Source organism: Pholis gunnellus (genome assembly GCF_910591455.1).
Source record: "Pholis gunnellus genome assembly, chromosome: 15".
In the NCBI taxonomy this organism is placed as follows: Eukaryota; Metazoa; Chordata; class Actinopteri; order Perciformes; family Pholidae; genus Pholis; species Pholis gunnellus.
Genome location: NC_136542.1, coordinates 13,090,808 through 13,107,996, shown reverse-complemented (window position 1 = coordinate 13,107,996; position 17,189 = coordinate 13,090,808). Strand labels below are relative to the sequence as shown.

Genomic DNA, 17,189 nt, shown 5'->3' with positions numbered 1-17,189 from the left:
TTCTCCACGGTTCAGGAACTATATGAAGCATTTTACATGCATGTACAGTTAAAGGGACAATTTGACACGGAGATGAGGAGACAGGCAGAGAAGAGTCTACAGCCAGGCTCGCGGCCCTGTGAGGCTGTACATATAGGAGCAGCAGCTTTGAGCTCAGCACTAAGCCTACCAAAATCTTCATATTTAACAAGTTTAATGTAGAACATCTGAGAGGGTTTTGTAGGTATTTGGTCATAAACCACAGTATTGGACAAATGAAAAGGTTGATGACGGCACTAGATCAAACGTGAAGGGACATTGTAACAAAGTTGTTTTAGTTGCTGACACATTTCACACAAAATCCCATAGTGGCGCTACAGGAAAAGTCAAGGAATCACAAAAGTCATGAAGACTCATCCTCTGGGGGCCATGAACATCTGTATAAAAGTTCCTAGAAATAGTTTTTGACGTGTTTCAGTCCGGCTCAAAATGGTCGACAGACTTGACTCCCTAGAGCGACGCCACTTCATGGCAAAAAACGTTTGGTCTGCCTTCTGATTTCTGTCTTGTTTGCTGTACTTATACACAGATAGACAGCCGAATGAATCTCACTCCACGGCCTATATTCAAACCTGCTATGGTGACACCCATACTGATAACAAGGGCGGAGCAGCGCAGAGGTGTTTCTCAAACAGCGGGACGGGGTCTACATTAGATGCCCTGTCTTGACAGAAGAGCTGAAATGTTTTCCCGACACACAGAATATAAAACAGCTGCAAATCCCAGCAGGAAAACTAACCCCATGAATCAACCTCTCTCCAACATCAAATAAAACATGGACAGCCATCAGCTAGGGGACACTTAATCTCCACGCTTGCGTTTTTTTCCAAGACCGCTTGCGACTGTAAGCTTCTGCTTGCGTCTGACCTCACATACGCATGGACGTTTATATCATTTTCAGCACAAAACATGTGTTGCCAGTCCCGTTTCATTTATGTGCTGCTAGTTTTACAGGTTCAGTGTGGACCTGCAGCATCCTCCTGGCTCAGGCGTTGAGAGACGGGACTCAGCACTTGAATCACAGAGGATTGATATATGGGAGCAACAGAGAATCTGTGAAATATCAAGAGATGAGGGGAAAATTCTCTTTAATCAGCAGCGGTATCCCATCCATACATTCCTTTGCTGCACTCAGTCGCCAGACCATTGTCATCACTGTGATGCGCATTTCTCACAGCCGTTTTCCCCATAATCCTCAAGAATATCGACAGCAGAATCACACTGTCACCAGTCATAACATAAAGGGAGCCCGTTAAGACCCTGATAGGGCAACTACAGGCAACACAGCTGAGGCAGAAATCCCCCTCCCAAAATGCCAAAAGAGTCAAAGTCATTTTAGTGAAAGAAGCAAGAGATCTCTTCTTTCGTGCTCCGAGCATGCTCACGCACAGAAACCTAATGTTTGCCTGTGTTTGGACTGAGGCCTTAAGGACCTTTCACATGAAACATGAAGTCGGAACACTATACGGTGAAGGGTGAACTTCCCGGGGAGAACTTCATGCCAGGCCTGCTGCTGGAGCGATGCTCCCCTGTCCTTCAACAACCCTGATTAAGATTGGCCTCTAAATCAGCCCAATCCTCGCAGATGATGAATACCTGCAGCCAATCCAGTTGGCAGTTAATCAGTGGCGTCCAATCAGGTAATGAGGACCTGCATGTTGGAATGGGAAGCCCATGGCTGTTCAGCAGAAAGGAGGGCGTGAGGTCAAGATCTAAAGATACTTGAGGCGTGCCACGTTTGTGTTCTCTGCCCTGTGAAGATTACTGTCAGAGGATAACTATCTTTGATCAGAGGAGCTGACGGACATCTCCTCAGAGGCAAGGGTGTCTGACTCAGAGTTAGGAAATGAGGCACTCTATTTTCGAGTAAAAGAAGTAAATTCTTTGGTTGGCTCACCCAGGAACTTGGCAACCTCGAACCCCAAAACCGAGCTGCAGTCAGGTCTGGAGATGCTTATGGAATACTACATGGAACATTTGTCAGAGAAACATGTTTTCCCTGGGAATTAGTATCATCAAAAATGCACAGTATTGTTGTTGAGCGATCTCCCACGGGTTCTCTGGGGGGGGACAAGCGTTCCAACATGGTACATTAGTCTTAGTGAGAGCCAGAGGATGACTTTCTGATTTGTAGTCCCTCTTTAGCAAGCATTCCTGGGGGGAATTTGAGAAAGACCATTATGCAAATGCACAGGTGCATGCCAAGACCAAATAACTGGACGTCTGCCTCCAAGTACTTCAAGATGCCTTTCAGCCCACTCCTGATAGTGTTCAGCCCACAGTGAGGAGACGCGGCAGGAACACGTGGGTGCAGCGTGGAGGGCCACGGGGCCCGCATGTCCACAGCCGTCAAGCAAAGCAATTTAGAAAGTGCATTATCAGACACGGTATGACTTCAGGAAGCAAACATTCGCTCAAAGCAAGAGCATATTCCTATCACATCGTGTGCTGATACGGCTGTCAGTTACGCCACCGCGGTGAAAGGAAAGGGAGCGCTTGTTTTTCACTCGGGTGTCATCACATTTCATACACGGCACTGCTCTCAAAAGACTGATTCCATTAGACCTTCAGCTGCCGTGAAAGCAGCAGGTTTGAATGAACTTTGTTTATTTCCATGTGTTCATGTGAGGTATGTATTGTATGTGCTTGGGGAAATGAGAAATGAGAAATGTCTGCAATTGTGTGTGTGTGTGTGGGGGGGATACTCTGTGTTGCACAAGTGAAATTGTGGAAGGTCCGCTGAAGACGGGAAAGCGCCTCATCGTTTACATCGTGTATCCTCTTGATAATGTCACGCGCAGCGCCACTGCCCCCTTGTGTCTGAAACACGCAATCTGCTGGCCAAGAAATGAAGTGAAACCTAAACAAATCGAGTTTAGATGATGTCCTTATATGTATTCATAGAAAATATAAACACAAATGTAGCTCTCTTTTCATCAAAGATTTTGTCCTATGTAAGAAAATAGTGTGAGTAAAGGCAAAAACTTGAACATTCTTAATTATGGTTGAGCACATCTTTAGTCCACTCTCAAAGTACTGTTGGCAATTTTTGGAACCCAGTTTAGGACTCACTGGTCTGCATGCTCAGCACCACAAAGCTTATCAAAGTGGAAGGAGGCTGTGTGTAACGCAATCCAAATATGATGCACAAAAAGTGAGATAAGGGATAAGAATTTACTCCATCATTTTTTTTATTCCCATAAACAAAGGACCTGCAGTGCAGAGAATCTCAAACTTTTGCCAGCAGAGGCTGGTCATTAAAAAAAAAAAAAAGGAAAGAAACGAGTATCTCAGCTTTAAAGTCAGAGGCAAATATTTCACAATATCTACATTGCTAAAGGTCACACTCAGGTCATCTAACCCAGAAACAATACAAACATAAAACGGAGTAGAAAATGCTCATGAAAATCAAAACATTAAACAAGAACATAAAACTACAGGACAGAGCTCCTTCATATTTGTTTATAATGGACACATCTAATGGAACAGCTAACTCGTGTAAAGCTTAAACTACGTTTACTTCTAGTAAATATGATATCGGCCATAAGTACTGGTGCTGGAAACGCACCCTTCATGAGACATCTTCATCAGCCCTTTTTCCACTGTTGTCAGTACATCAGGTCAACATTGCACAACCCAAACAAACCCAAATCCATAGACCCTCTTCTAAACCTCTCAACACTGTAAGAGGCCAGCTAAAGCATCAAATACCAAGAGGACACCGCGTTGTTGCAAAATAAATCCCAACCTGCTGCAACGACAGTCACAATGTGACATCTTTGCCGTTCAACAACAACGAAGTGAAATCTCTTTGTGGCCAAGTCAAAGCTTTTACCGCCGACTGTGAGAATAATGTGACGAAACTGGACCCAGAGTGCTCTGTGGAGGATGTGAACATATTCAAATGTTCATAATACTATCGAGATGAATCATTATTTTTTCTTTTTGCTTCTGAGTCTAAACAATGCGTTTACTTAAACGCTCTACACACCCTACGACTGGCAGCACACACACACACACACACTAGTACAAAATGGCTACTGAACATGTAAACTCTGGAACAGCAAAAGGAAATTGCTACACAATTATGAACAGCAACAAAAAGAGAGAAAACAACTCTGTTGGCTCAGGATATTGACAATACCAACAACATTAAAATGAATTTGTTTTACAGCAACAATGAAGAACAAACGGGGACATCATGTCCACTGATATAATGCTTGGGTTTCCTGAAGCTGTGTGATAATATGGATAACGGTTACAGGACTGGAAGGAGGCAGCTATGAACAGACTGTGAGTAGGCTTTACCATATGTGTTTAAGGAGGAAGGACAAGGTGGCATAGGAGACACGGAAGGAAACCCATAGCAGGCTGTGGATACAGCATATATATATATATAACGACATGTTTGGGCTCTTCCCAACATCCACAGCGACCCCTGCATGATTAGTAGAAATGCTATAAGAAAGCTTTGACTTGGTATTGCCGACTATGCTTCTCTCAGCTATGCACGTCTCTGGATACAATCAGATGCAAAGGGCATGAATAAGGCAGGTTAAAAAAACCAAAAAAAAACATAACAAAAACATTTACAACTCCAGACAAACATAGTTTCAACAGTAAGGGTCAAAACAAATACTTTTTGTCAAGACGCAATATAAGTTAAAAACACGTATAAACAATAGAAATGACTTGGCTTCTTTTAAAACCCACTCCTTCTTAGAGAAAAAAAAAAAATTATATAAACCCATCAAACGTGCAACAATAAAGAAATCCCTTCTCCCTAAACGTCAAAGCAAAAAAGGAAACAAGATGAAAACCTATGTATACACACTAGTATGTACAAGTATTGGAATAAAAGAGTGATATTATATATTTACAAACACACGTCAGTCCCTGATCGATTAAGGCCAAAGTGCTGTAGAGGTCGACCACATCACATGTGGGCCGCTGTTGCACTTAAGTGTTCCTCAGTTTGCAAAATGCAAAAGAAGCAGTCATGAAGTAATACTCAAGGCCTTTGCTCTAGCATAACTTGTCTTTCAAACATATAAAACTAAGCAAACTTTAGCATTTAGAAACACAACTAGTCTAAACCTTTCCATTTTGCCAGCAGTTCCTGCTTTCCTTTTTTTTTTTTTTACAAAAGCGAGATATTTTATATACATACAGTAGCATTAGAGTTCATATGTAGAGTTCCAGTTTTGAGGACAGCCTTCTGGGACGTCCTGTAATGCCCCCTCGTCCTGAGAGAGTATCCGCGGGGAGTCTGGGTGGTTCTCTGCACTGGAGTGGGCCGTGCTGGTCTCCTCTTGTACGAGTGGAACCACCGTGCCGGCGATGGGGGGAGTCAGAGCATGCCGAAGCCCTCGCTGCCCTCACTGATGGCCAGCTTCAACATCTTGTGCAGCTCCTCATAGGAGTCGTACGTAGGGAGGCACAGCTGGTTAAAACTAGACAGACAATTGGACAACAGAGAGTCAGCTAATGTTTAGATCCCAATAAAGCATTTATGTAATTTTAGATTAAGCTCATTGTCACATATAGTGTAAACATTTGAGAATCTAAACATTCAAAACGTGTTTTTTCTTATTAATGAAACGAATGAAAAGACCAACAATAACTTTCCTGTAAGTATTTCCTAGCCTGAGGATTGATTCCTCTGTGGCCAAAATGTATTAAATTATTCTTTTGGACATTTTACGCCTCTAGTAGAGAGCGATAGGGGAGAGATGAAAGAGAATAAAGGTAACCGGACAGACTTGGACCAGAACAGATCAAATGTTGACTTGATAATGATGTTAGAGAAAAGTCACGGGTTCACCAAACTCATTAGGATACATCATCTTGGAACCATGAATTTCTACGTGAATTATTGTGCCCATCCATCAGATATTCCACCATAAACATGAAAACGTTAATACCAAAATCAGTATATTTCATCCTCTGGGGACCATAAATGACTGTAAAAACAACTTCCATCAAAGTAGGTGTTGTTGAGATCAGTCTGGATGGAAAACGCCATCGATTAACTGACTGACATTGCCGTCCCTGAAGCCTCAAGCCTCCTCCTTTTGAGTGAATCTGCCGGTGTTGTCCTACTCACCACGTGTGTGCGGTGGGCAAGGTGCTGTGTGTGGGGGCAGCGATGATCTGGAAGGAGGGGCAGAGGGTGTTGAATCCCCCGGGGGGCAGCTGAGAGGAGCCCGTGGTGAACTGTAGCAGACGCGCCAACTCCTCCTGGGTGAAGCTGGACACCACGGCCCAGAACCACTTCATCACCTGTTCGTAAAGAGAAACGCAACGACGATCAGACAATTTGATCGGTGGCCGGCTGTTGGTAGAAAACAAGAGGGACGCAGTTCCCGTGACATACTTTCTCTCTGAAGTGCCACGATCCTCCGACGAGCACGGCATGGGCCTTGAAGTCCTGCACGTTTATATCACCGGTGCCACACATCAACAGCTGAAGAGATTACAAAAGGAAAACAAATAATTACCCAGCAGTGTTTTAAAGATCAACCGGATTTTTATTATCATCATCACACATACCTCTAACTCATTCTCATCAAAAATGGCTAGCAGGTTTTCTGGAACCACTTCGTTTAAACCTGCAATGGAACAGGAAATTACACTAATTACAAGCACATTACCGGAGATCTCACATGAGAGGAATTGGCAACGAAACGTGGCAGACTGCAGCTGTGCTAGTGTCCTCACCTTTCAGGAAGTGTTCCACCTCATCTCTCACCTGGCTGGCGAGTCTGTACTGGGCCAGCAGGTTGAGATAATGCATCTTGTTTTCATTGTTCACAGCGATCTGAGATCCCCCTGATATTAGTTCCACCACCTGCAAGAGAACATGTGGCGCAGTATAAATGTCAAAGATCAGACGTAAGAGAGCCAAACAGCAAAACTCCCCGTCTTGCACCCGGAAAGCGCTTGCCAAAAGAGCAATATGGTTTCTTTTGTTTGGTTTATTGCTCCTTTCTCCTGTGAAATTACATCAGGGAAAAAGGGGGAGGTTCATTTCCAGAGCGTTGCCTCACCTTCTCCAGCTGTCCCGACTTGCTGTACTTCTCCTCGGCGAACACCAAATCCATTTCACTCACGTCATTGTTTAGGATGAAGCAGACTTTAGTTTTGTAGAACTCCTGGTCATCCGTCTCAAAGTACTGCGTGTGGAAAATAAAACGAAAAAAACAGGAAAATGGCGTTTTTTTCTTCGTTTTTTTTTAAATAAACACGGCATTTCGTCATCTTGATGGAAGTATAAAAAGATGATTGGGTTGGCTTTCGTTCTCAAGCTTTGAAATCTTAAGAAGTTGGATTAACAGCAGAACACGCCGGCTTGTTTTCCATGAAATAAATCACGCCAAAAAACAAATCAGGTTTATTGGCTTTGTGAGGAATGTTGAGAAGTTGATGAGACAGACCAGCTGACAACATAAAGTAAACAATGAAAACCTTCCAACGTCCGAAGAAAACATCTTTTCAGTGGGAATGTACTGTGTTCTATACCTTGTAGTTCATTCTGAGCCCAATGATCTGGGCCAAGAAGGAACGCGTGAAGCGAGCTCGGACCAGCTGTTTGTAGGCCCCGCCCAGAGCCGACTCGTACAGGCACTTCCCTACGACGCGACCCGCAAACTCATACATCTTCAGACGCTGGTGGGTTGGCCGCTCAGCGTTTGGGTGCACCTGGAAAATGAAGTTGAATGCACTCTTTATTTTTTCTACATATAAGATAAGAGGTTTTGAATGTGGAAGAAGGCACAAAGACTAACTCACCAGGCCCTGGTTGTTGTCGCTGAAGCGGGTGAACAGTTGGTTGGAGGTGTCAAAGAGGGTCTTACAGACCAGCTCAAACCACTCCCTGCGAGGACCTCCCCAGTCCAGAGCTGCAGACAAAGGTGCGTTTTAAGAGCTTGCTGCGACAGCAAAAATGTTCAATTTCTGAATTAGAACTCATCGACTCAACACACACTGAAGACACCATGAAGCCTCCTCAGATAAATTCACATGTGTTGTTTACCTTCCTCATCCTGAAACACGACCTCAAAGTTCTTACTCCAGTCTGACACCGAGAAGTTCTTCGTAGCCTTTAGGGACTGAGCGACAGACAAACGAGAGGGTCAAAATCATGGCGATTGTTATGACCACGTGGCCGTTTTCACAGTGCACAGATTCATCGTGCAGTAGCGCAGCGCTCACCGAGTCCAGGATGGAGTGTCGGGTGATTTTCAGGCAGGTCTTGGTGCGAGGTCTCTTGGAGTGGATGTGCCTGAGTTCACGTTGAAAGAAGTTCACCTTGTCTTGGAACGTCTCAGAGCCACCTGTGGTCAACACCGTCAAATTACTGCGCCGGTCTCCACAAAAAGACAGTATTTACCGAGTGCAGCTCGAGACTGAAACCAACCGATGTTCTTGTGCAGGAAGCGAATGAAGGTGGCAGCCATGATGTTCCTGTCTTTGCAGCTGAGCTCCACAGGAGGCTGTATCCCGTCGTCCACCACTAGAGTTAGGTACTTGTGAACCGGGTCAGGACCATGATAGGTGAACTGAAAGGAGAGCGCAATATGACTGTGAGATTGCCAAATCGCATCAAAGTGGCCCGTTCTCCGGGGCTTCTGACACAACGTCTGCTTACCTTCGTTCCCGGGCATACTCGAAAGGTGAAAAGGCGCCATGGGATAATTTTCAGGTAGAACTCCTTCACGGATAGTTGCTGTTTGGCATAAAAGTCTGAGTCAGCATCCTCTTACATGAACGTGTGTTGAGTTCTCTGTCTTACTTCCTTATATTCACAAACTCAAAAGTTGAAGGAAGAAAAATCCCACGAATTGACGATTATACGCTTGCCACTTACCTTTGGCGATATGTAACAGTAGACCTTTTTTGGTTTCTTGACCTTCTCAGGTTGTCCCTCCACAGGAGAGTCGTGCTCGTCCTCCTCTTCTCCCATGGAGGGCCTCCTCTGGGGGGCCAGTAAAGAGGAGGCTGGTAACTGCCATGAAGAACTGTAGTTCCCATTGCTGTAAAGGTACGCCTCGAAGTAGATACTTATGCCTGGAGTGGACACATTCTTCTCCACACAGGTCTTCTCATTCTCTGTAATATGCAATGAAGAGTACGAGTATTAGGCTATCAGGCTGCAGTACACCGCATTTCCGTGCCCTGATTTTTTTTCAGGCCGCTCACCACTGAGAACAATAATGTCAAATTCCCCGTTGCTGAGCGGCTGGTCCTTGTAGGAGATGCGGGCCCTGAAACAGCCCGTCTTCCTCAGAGTCAGTCTCAGCAGAACCTGGCACTGCTGCTTGTTGAGTTTCACCGACTTACTGTAGTACTCCTCCGCACCGTCATCATCCACCGTGCCCAGCTGTGAGAACAGGAAAAACTGAAATGAATCCCCAGCTCAGAACCTGTTCTGCTACACCGCAAAGCTAGCGGAAAAATGAATGCTGGCTTTTCATTTGTGTAGTCATAATCACACATTACAGCACACTGGTTAATAGAAACGGGGGTTTGTTCCCTTACAGAGTGCACATGGACACTGTAGTTGGCTTCGTCTGTGAGAGATGTGGAGTTACTGGTGGGGTTCGCGTACTCGTCTCTGGGCTCAATCTGCAAAGTGTGCTGCTGGCCATTTGTTAGCACCAGGGTGGAGAAATGGTAGGCTATCTTGGTTTTGGATGGGACAACTGTACCTGAGGTGAATAAAAGAACAGAAGATTACTCTATCAACAACAAACTTGCAACAAGCATGCATTAATAATGCATTTGGATATAAAACACACCTGGCTGAAATATCTTGAAATAAGGGCTGTAGGCCACATTGAGGCCGCCGAGCTTGACAGCAACCTCGTAGCGTCCGGCCTTGCGCACAGTGAAGGCCACTTTCACCACATTGGACTCTGGTTCTTGCAGAACCTCCTGTGTAACAGGGATGTCCAGAGCCAATTCGATGTGTGTGATGTTGACCCTCAGCCCCACAGGCCGGTGGGCCGGAAAGGGCTGGCCGTTCTTATAGAACAGCTGAGAAGGCAGAAGCACGAAAGAGACCACACAAGTCAACTTTACACTTCTTAATATAGTTTTGCCGACCAAATATTCAGTCGACTAGACTAGAAACAAGAGGTACAGTACATCTTTCGCTTCGGTACATTAGGAGTCAAGTATCACCTGGACTCTGAAGCTCATGGTCTGCCCCACTTCCTGTGGTTCCTTCCAATCCCAAGACACCTTGCAGGAACGTGGGTCAAGGTAGTTTCCCCGGACATAGTCGTAGATGCTGCGGTCGCCTCGTCGCCCTGGATCCTCATTCTGCAGGAAGCTGACAACCCGCGCTGCAAGCTCACAGAGGAACTTGATGGTGAAGACAAACGCTATGATGGAAACAGTAATTCCACCTGTCGCAAGAAGGGAAGGAGGAGGCAAGTTGTTTGCAAATAAATTCACGGTATTTATCTGCTTTTGAAATAAGTTGATTCATCACAAAAAACAGAGCAAAGTTCAAAGTTTGACTATAATTTAAGGCTATAATTAAGGCTATAAATAGGCTATACAAATACTACAAAGCAATTGTTAAAACCGGTCGTACTGCCTCACGGTGCTTGCAGAAACAGAAAGATTGAGTTATGTGCCAGCAATGCCCGGACCAGCCATGTCAGACCAAAACCCCCAAGCAGCTCACACAGGACTCACCAATCACGTAAAACATGAGGTCCCTTATCAAGAAGCACAGTGCCACAGTACAGCCAAATAGGAGAGCTCCCGCTGAAAAGACAATGGGACATTGTACCAATGAAAAAAAGAGAATTAAGACAATACACACTTCCTGCTCTGAGCCTGCTGGTTACATTTGTATGCTTTTACTTTCTTTTCTTCTTAAGATGTTGTTTAAACCCCAGGATGGACATCAGCATCACAAACAAATGGTTTTATACAACCCAACATTCATCCTCAATGTGAAGGAACATCGTGTTTTTGTGAGAGAAAAAGACAGAAAAACAATCCGATGTTGGGCTGTGCACAGAGATGAAGCAACACTGAACTTCTCCAGTACAACACTTGAGCTACGATAAACTGATATGCGACTCTTGTAGTAACAACACTTGGCAAAACTTACCAATTGTACAATCCATCCTATGTTTACATCTTGTCTCAAAATGCCTTTTAATAATCTGCCGCTGTGGAAAGCAGCCCACACTGAAAGCGGTCTAAGGCAGAAAATGATCAGGATCTCACCAACTGTCCACTTCTCATTCAGACGCCTCACAGCGAGGCTGTGCACCAGCCGGATCTCGTAGTCCTGGTCTCGACTCCCCCTAGAGTTCTGGAGGATCTTGATGCCCGTAGACAACCTGATGTAGTCCTCGTAGTAGTATCCCCAGCCAGCTAGAGACAGCTGCAGCTGACTGTCGAAGTGAGCCAGATCATCCAGATTCATACAACGCAACTTCTTCAGTCTGCGGAGGAAAACAAAAGTGAAAGTATATGAAGCAGATCACTGACAGGAATGGTAGCAAGTACAGCCTACATAAATACAACCCGAACACGACTGATAACTCCGCGCCTATAAGACTGCACACAACGGGTTGTCCCACACACAAAACAAACAGTAGTTTTTGTGCGACTCTGAACAAAAGTAACCTCAATGTTATCAGCTAAACTCGTCAGTTAGGTCATTAGGGTGTAGCGAGACGGCGTGGAATGTTTCACATCGCCTTCACCAAAGATTAAAGCCGTAAAGGTTTTTATAACAGGGAAAGGACGAGACAAGCACAGCAGAGAAACATGCTTAGCTTAGGAGATAAACGGCTGGAACCATTCAAACTCAAACATAATCCTGCAACTTTTAATTTTAAAAACACATTTTCTATCCACATTGTATTCACCAGCATGCTGCTGCGTCCAGTTTGCTTATTTAAACTGTTTGAGATTGATTACTGTGATAATGAAAAGAGATATTCAAGTATATAATTGTGTCTATTCTATTATCTTATATATAATTACACTATTTATCTGAGAAGTAACGAGAGGCTTGTGTGAATCTGCAACCAATCCCCATTTACGATGTATTTTTAGCCATGAAACGAGTGCGAAGATCATCATCCGTTACTACACAGTTTGTCACTGAATGATTGAATGAAGATAATCATAACTGTGTGGTCAATAAAGGTTTAAAGTCCAATCGATCAAAGCGGCAATGGGAGGGAGCGACAGCGTGACGGACATGACCTTCACAAATGTGACACAGTGTCCATTTACGAAGATCAAAATGATGTGATGGGACTATGTGTTTGAGACGCACAGGTTGACCTTGTTGACAGATGCAGCATTTCGATAACTACTCATCACTATCTGTATCAATAGAGAGCACCCAAACGCACGTACATAAACATCTGCATCGCTGCAGGGTCTCACAACACAAGAATACTTTTTACTGCAGTGACCCTCTGAAAACACTGCAGCCTCCACAGCTCAGTGTCAGCAAACGCAGCCGGCCATGAATGGAGAGGCTGCCCTCAAGTGGACACATATGAATATAGCCTTGAGTTACCTGGCATACAAATGACTAAATAACCAGTTTGAGGCATTTAGAAAAAAAAAAAAAAAAAAAAAGACATTTATGGCATGCCAACAAGAAATTGTCTCCGGAAAAGAAAAGCATGTTTGAGTGAAGCTCTTTCTATTGCTTACGTATGGTAATAGTGCCCCAGGTTCTTGGAGCAGAGCCACTCCTGGAAGGCAAAGTCTCGGAGCAGCTGGATGTGGGCCTTCGCAATCTCCCTCCAGCGCTGCTGTTCCTTCACCACCTCTTCCAGACGGCTCAGTACACTCAGACTCAGTTCCTCCAGTGTCTGTACATCTGGATGACACATGAACAGCACATCAAAATCCCCTGATCACATGCAGGCCAACAAATCAGCCTCAGTAATGCCCCAGCACAGGCTTTAAATACTGATGAAAGTCTATTATAGCAAACATTTAAGCCCGGGCTGATTGTCCGTGCATGCCACATGCATCTCATAAGCCTGAAAAGGGATAAAAACCAAAAAACCAGGGTCAAACTAATAAGCAACACAATCTCCTTGCATTAAACAAGTTTAAGTCCAGTTAGACATTAAACTTGTATTTGGTATTTCGGCAAAAGCTCTGGAAGGTACTGGATGAGCTCGTGGTTAGAGCAACCATCCTAACCAGAAAGTCATGACCTATCTCGCAGAAGTGTCAGCTGCTGACTTAACCAAGGATCAGACTACCAACCCGGACTTCTACGCTGTGATGGCCACGTGCATCTCAAGTGAGGATGACTGGGGAGACACTGACCTTCGAATAGGTGCCTGTATTGAGAGAGGCTATGTCCTTGGAGCCATTCCTCAATCTGACTCTCTTTTCCTTTCTTCCAGCGCACTTCCCAGAAGAAGATCCACAACACTGAGCAGAAGAGGAAGGTCAGGAAGAAGCGGCGGTCCATCAGACCATCTTTCAGCCTTCACTCAGACCCTCAGCGCTCAAAGAAAAACTGCCACTCACCAGGGGGGCGCAAGTCGAGTTTCCTACAATTGGAGAGAAACTGCTTAAGCTGAAAACGACCAGACCCAAAATAAAAGAACAAAAAGTTTAAATTTAAACAAATGCATTTAAAAAGAGCAAAATCGGTCCAACAGACGGGACATTAGCACGCCTAGGAGGAGCAGCACAATAAACTGCTTTGTCAAGAAAACATGAATATTTAAGTGTCAGCTTGGGAGAAGTGGTGGCTGATGGGAGAATAACATTACCTGTAATCAACAGCACTGAAATATGCATGAACAACTTGGCTAAAGAATGGTCATAAAACTCTCACCAGCCTCTGTTTAGCCCGGATAAACTATCAAAGAAGCCCGGTCAGATAAAGTGTAATCGTAATCCAACAACAACAGTCCAGGTGATGGTGCTGAATGAACTGTCTATACGTGGTAGCTCAGGTGTCAAAACGTTTCAAAATGTCATCCACCGTTATAAACAACCACAAAGCTAATTAAATAAGCTACCAAAAGGTCAGCTTTGGTTAACTTTACCGGACAGTTGCTTAAATGACGTTTTGAGAAACCACAAAACACCGGGTGCGGAACATAAACCGGCTAACTGCAATATCCTAAATCCTCTCTGGTCTATTGTCACCTGGATCGCTGAGTAAAGCTGGAGGCTAATGTTAACAACTGTTAGCATGGTGCCGACAAACTGCTACAGTAGCATTAACTGGCGAACCACAGCACAATGCTAGCAGCTAGCCAACAATGTCAGCGGAATTTCAGGGAGCTTGTCGCCAACCCGCGGCGGTTATCAAGATGCACGTCACAACGCGTTCACAAGACACCGCTTCAAATTACACAGCAACACAAACCAGAATTGCAAGCATACAGGTATAGTTAATATATTATATTAAACACTGCAGCTACCTTCGTCTGGTGGGCATTAGCTTAGCAGCCGGAAAATGCGCAGAAAACGTGTCGATGTTTGATTACGTCACATGTAATCGCATCTCTACAGTACACGAGGGGGAAAGGGAGCTAAATCCACTCAGATCTGTGATCTCCAATATATACCATGGTATGTAATCTCTAACTGCGTTACACCACGACTGTCTTGATGATTGACATCCCGTATATGCTATTTTGTGTAATATTAATTTGGCGTTGAAGCTTTTTAGCAGGCAAGCCACTGAGCTAACTTGGCTAGCCTAGCGTCTTGATTTACCTAACGTTGTACTTACAGCAGCTGCTGAAAGGAATCCTTTATTCGTTTACATATATAGTAGAGATGTATCTATCCAACATTAATAGAGTTTAAATGGCATTGCTCTCCTTAAAAAGGTTGCAAACGTGAATGTAGCCCGAGTTAGCTTCGTAGTGTTTTGTTTTGTAACTAGTTGGTGTTAACTGTATGAGTCGACTTCCTATCTGAAGAAAAGCTTCAATAATGTCAGGTTTAGTTTTTCAATGATGAAACGTTAGGCTTTGAGAGATGGTTGTTGATGTTTATAATCATCGGAGCTTGTGGTTCAACAGTGCTGCTATAAAACGAAGCTGCTATAAAGTGTTGGTCGTAATCAGTTTCTGTGTGTTACCTTGTTCATTGCAGGGCAAGCAGAAAACAAAGAAGTTTGCTGCAATGAAGAGAATGATCAGTCTGAAAGATAACAGAATGTGAGTTTTCATAATTGCTCTCTGTTTTCTATCATAAGTCGGTTTAACTGTCTCATTCGTAAACTGTGTTCATTTTATAAACCCAGCTTAAGTTTCTCATACAAATTATACAAAACCAAACATGAATAGTTACAGTATGCGGGGATCTTTAAAGTCTGTGCAAGCACTATAACTCCTTGTTTGCTTTGTAGAAAAGAGAAAGACCGGGCTAAAGGAAAAGAGAAGAAGAAGAAGAAAGATCCCTCAGAGCTGAAGCAGAGAGAAGTGTACGTTTGCAACACAAACGTTTGAATAAGATAATGAAGAACTTGAGGTGGATGGCTCTTTGATTTATTTTCTATTTTTCTTGCAGGACAAAGTACCCATCATGCCTGTTCTTCCAGTACAATACTCAGCTTGGTCCACCGTACCACGTTCTAGTAGACACCAATTTCATCAACTTCTCCATCAAGGCCAAACTGGACATTGTTCAGTCTATGATGGACTGCCTGTATGCTAAATGTAAGGACTGTTGTCAATAGTAATGATGATTATAACCATTTTCTCAGTTTAATTATTGCAGTATATATAAGACTACATTTTTTCCCTGCTATTTTATCCCATCCAGGTATCCCATGTATCACAGACTGTGTGATGGCTGAGATCGAAAAGCTAGGAATGAAGTACAGAGTCGCACTCAGGTACAAGCTGCTGAATATAAAGCTGCACGTAGGGTTATGAACTTCTAAATTCACAAGTGACCCTATAATTACATATTTTGCTTGTTTTGTATTTGCAGGATAGCCAAGGATCCGAGGTTTGAACGGTTGCCGTGCACACACAAGGGGACATATGCCGATGACTGTTTAGTCCAACGGGTGACACAGGTAATGTGCTTCACTGGTCAGTTGTTACTATTAGGGTTTTAACGGTATGAGTTTTTCATGTTTTAAAATAATGTATGATTATTAGCAGTTAACATATACTGTAGGTGTACGACAATGCAGCCACACTGCTCCTGTCTGTACATTTTAACTCACACACCAGCTTATGTCGCTTCTTTTCAATACCGCCGATAAACAAATGTACACCGTGTGATACGTGGTGAACGCCACAAAATGTTAAGTTATGGTCTTTTTTCATAGCAGACATTTTGGCTTGCCATAGCAGAAGAAGCACAGGTGTAATTGATAATATTTAAAACAAGTCATTATGTCATTATAGTGGGTAAATGTATGTCATGTTACGCTTTGTAGTTTTGGTATTTAAGTTTATATCAATGGCATAAATGTATATCCACAGCACAAGTGTTACATCCTGGCCACTGTGGACAGAGATCTGAAGAGAAGAATCAGGAAGATCCCCGGCGTACCCATCATGTACATCTCAAACCACAGGTAACACTTTTTCAACGTTTGCTTTAAATAAATGGCAGCTTTTATCCGTGTGCCTTTTTTTTGTTGCATATAATTTTTATTTTTCATTAAAAACACACTGATTGTTTCTGTTTATTTGTTTTTTTCAAATAGGTACAATATTGAGCGGATGCCTGATGACTATGGTGCGCCAAGGTTTTAACATTTCTACAACTGAGCTGGACCTGTAAATAGACAAAGTTTCCTGTTTAATATGACTTTCCTTTTATGTCCATCAAAGACAGTGTGAGGTGTGATTTGGTGAGGATGGGCTGTGTTTGATCTAACGGCAAATTACTTGTTTTGTTTTTCTTAATGAAACTTTTTGTTACCAGAATAAATCAATTGTTGCAATGTCCACGTGCAGTGTGTGTCTCCAGTTTTTCCTCAACACACCAAATAGCAGAGGCATGTTTGTTATATGAGCAAAGATGCTAATTTACTATGGAAAATATACACATGCAAATTCAGGTTCCTATGTTTACTCAGTTTCTTTGGTCTTAATTAATTTGTTCTGAGGTCTTTTATTTGATAACAAGATATGTATTTTTCTTTGTAT

General features: G+C 43.5%; 2 protein-coding genes across 2 annotated transcripts; one reads left to right on the top strand and one right to left on the bottom strand.

Moving 5' to 3' along the window:
* Window positions 1–3,232: 3,232 nt before the first annotated feature.
* Window positions 3,233–14,504, bottom strand: arel1 (apoptosis resistant E3 ubiquitin protein ligase 1). The gene is made up of 22 exons (XM_079174276.1): window positions 14,490–14,504; window positions 13,375–13,604; window positions 12,745–12,913; window positions 11,290–11,510; window positions 10,747–10,818; window positions 10,225–10,451; window positions 9,840–10,077; window positions 9,580–9,749; window positions 9,241–9,421; window positions 8,909–9,150; window positions 8,690–8,767; window positions 8,459–8,600; window positions 8,254–8,375; window positions 8,075–8,150; window positions 7,831–7,940; window positions 7,561–7,740; window positions 7,089–7,214; window positions 6,760–6,889; window positions 6,592–6,650; window positions 6,416–6,505; window positions 6,146–6,321; window positions 3,233–5,492 (listed from the first exon to the last, which is right to left on the bottom strand). The coding sequence occupies exons 2-22, from the start codon at window positions 13,520–13,522 to the stop codon at window positions 5,390–5,392; spliced, it is 3,060 nt and encodes a 1,019-aa protein (XP_079030402.1). The 5' UTR covers window positions 13,523–13,604; window positions 14,490–14,504; the 3' UTR covers window positions 3,233–5,389.
* Window positions 14,505–14,567: 63 nt separating this feature from the next.
* On the top strand, window positions 14,568–16,988 carry fcf1 (FCF1 rRNA-processing protein). The gene is made up of 8 exons (XM_079174311.1): window positions 14,568–14,640; window positions 15,172–15,236; window positions 15,428–15,502; window positions 15,589–15,737; window positions 15,844–15,916; window positions 16,015–16,102; window positions 16,518–16,612; window positions 16,745–16,988. Exons 1-8 carry the CDS (start codon window positions 14,638–14,640, stop codon window positions 16,791–16,793), a joined length of 597 nt encoding a protein of 198 aa, XP_079030437.1. The 5' UTR covers window positions 14,568–14,637; the 3' UTR covers window positions 16,794–16,988.
* Window positions 16,989–17,189: the final 201 nt, after the last annotated feature.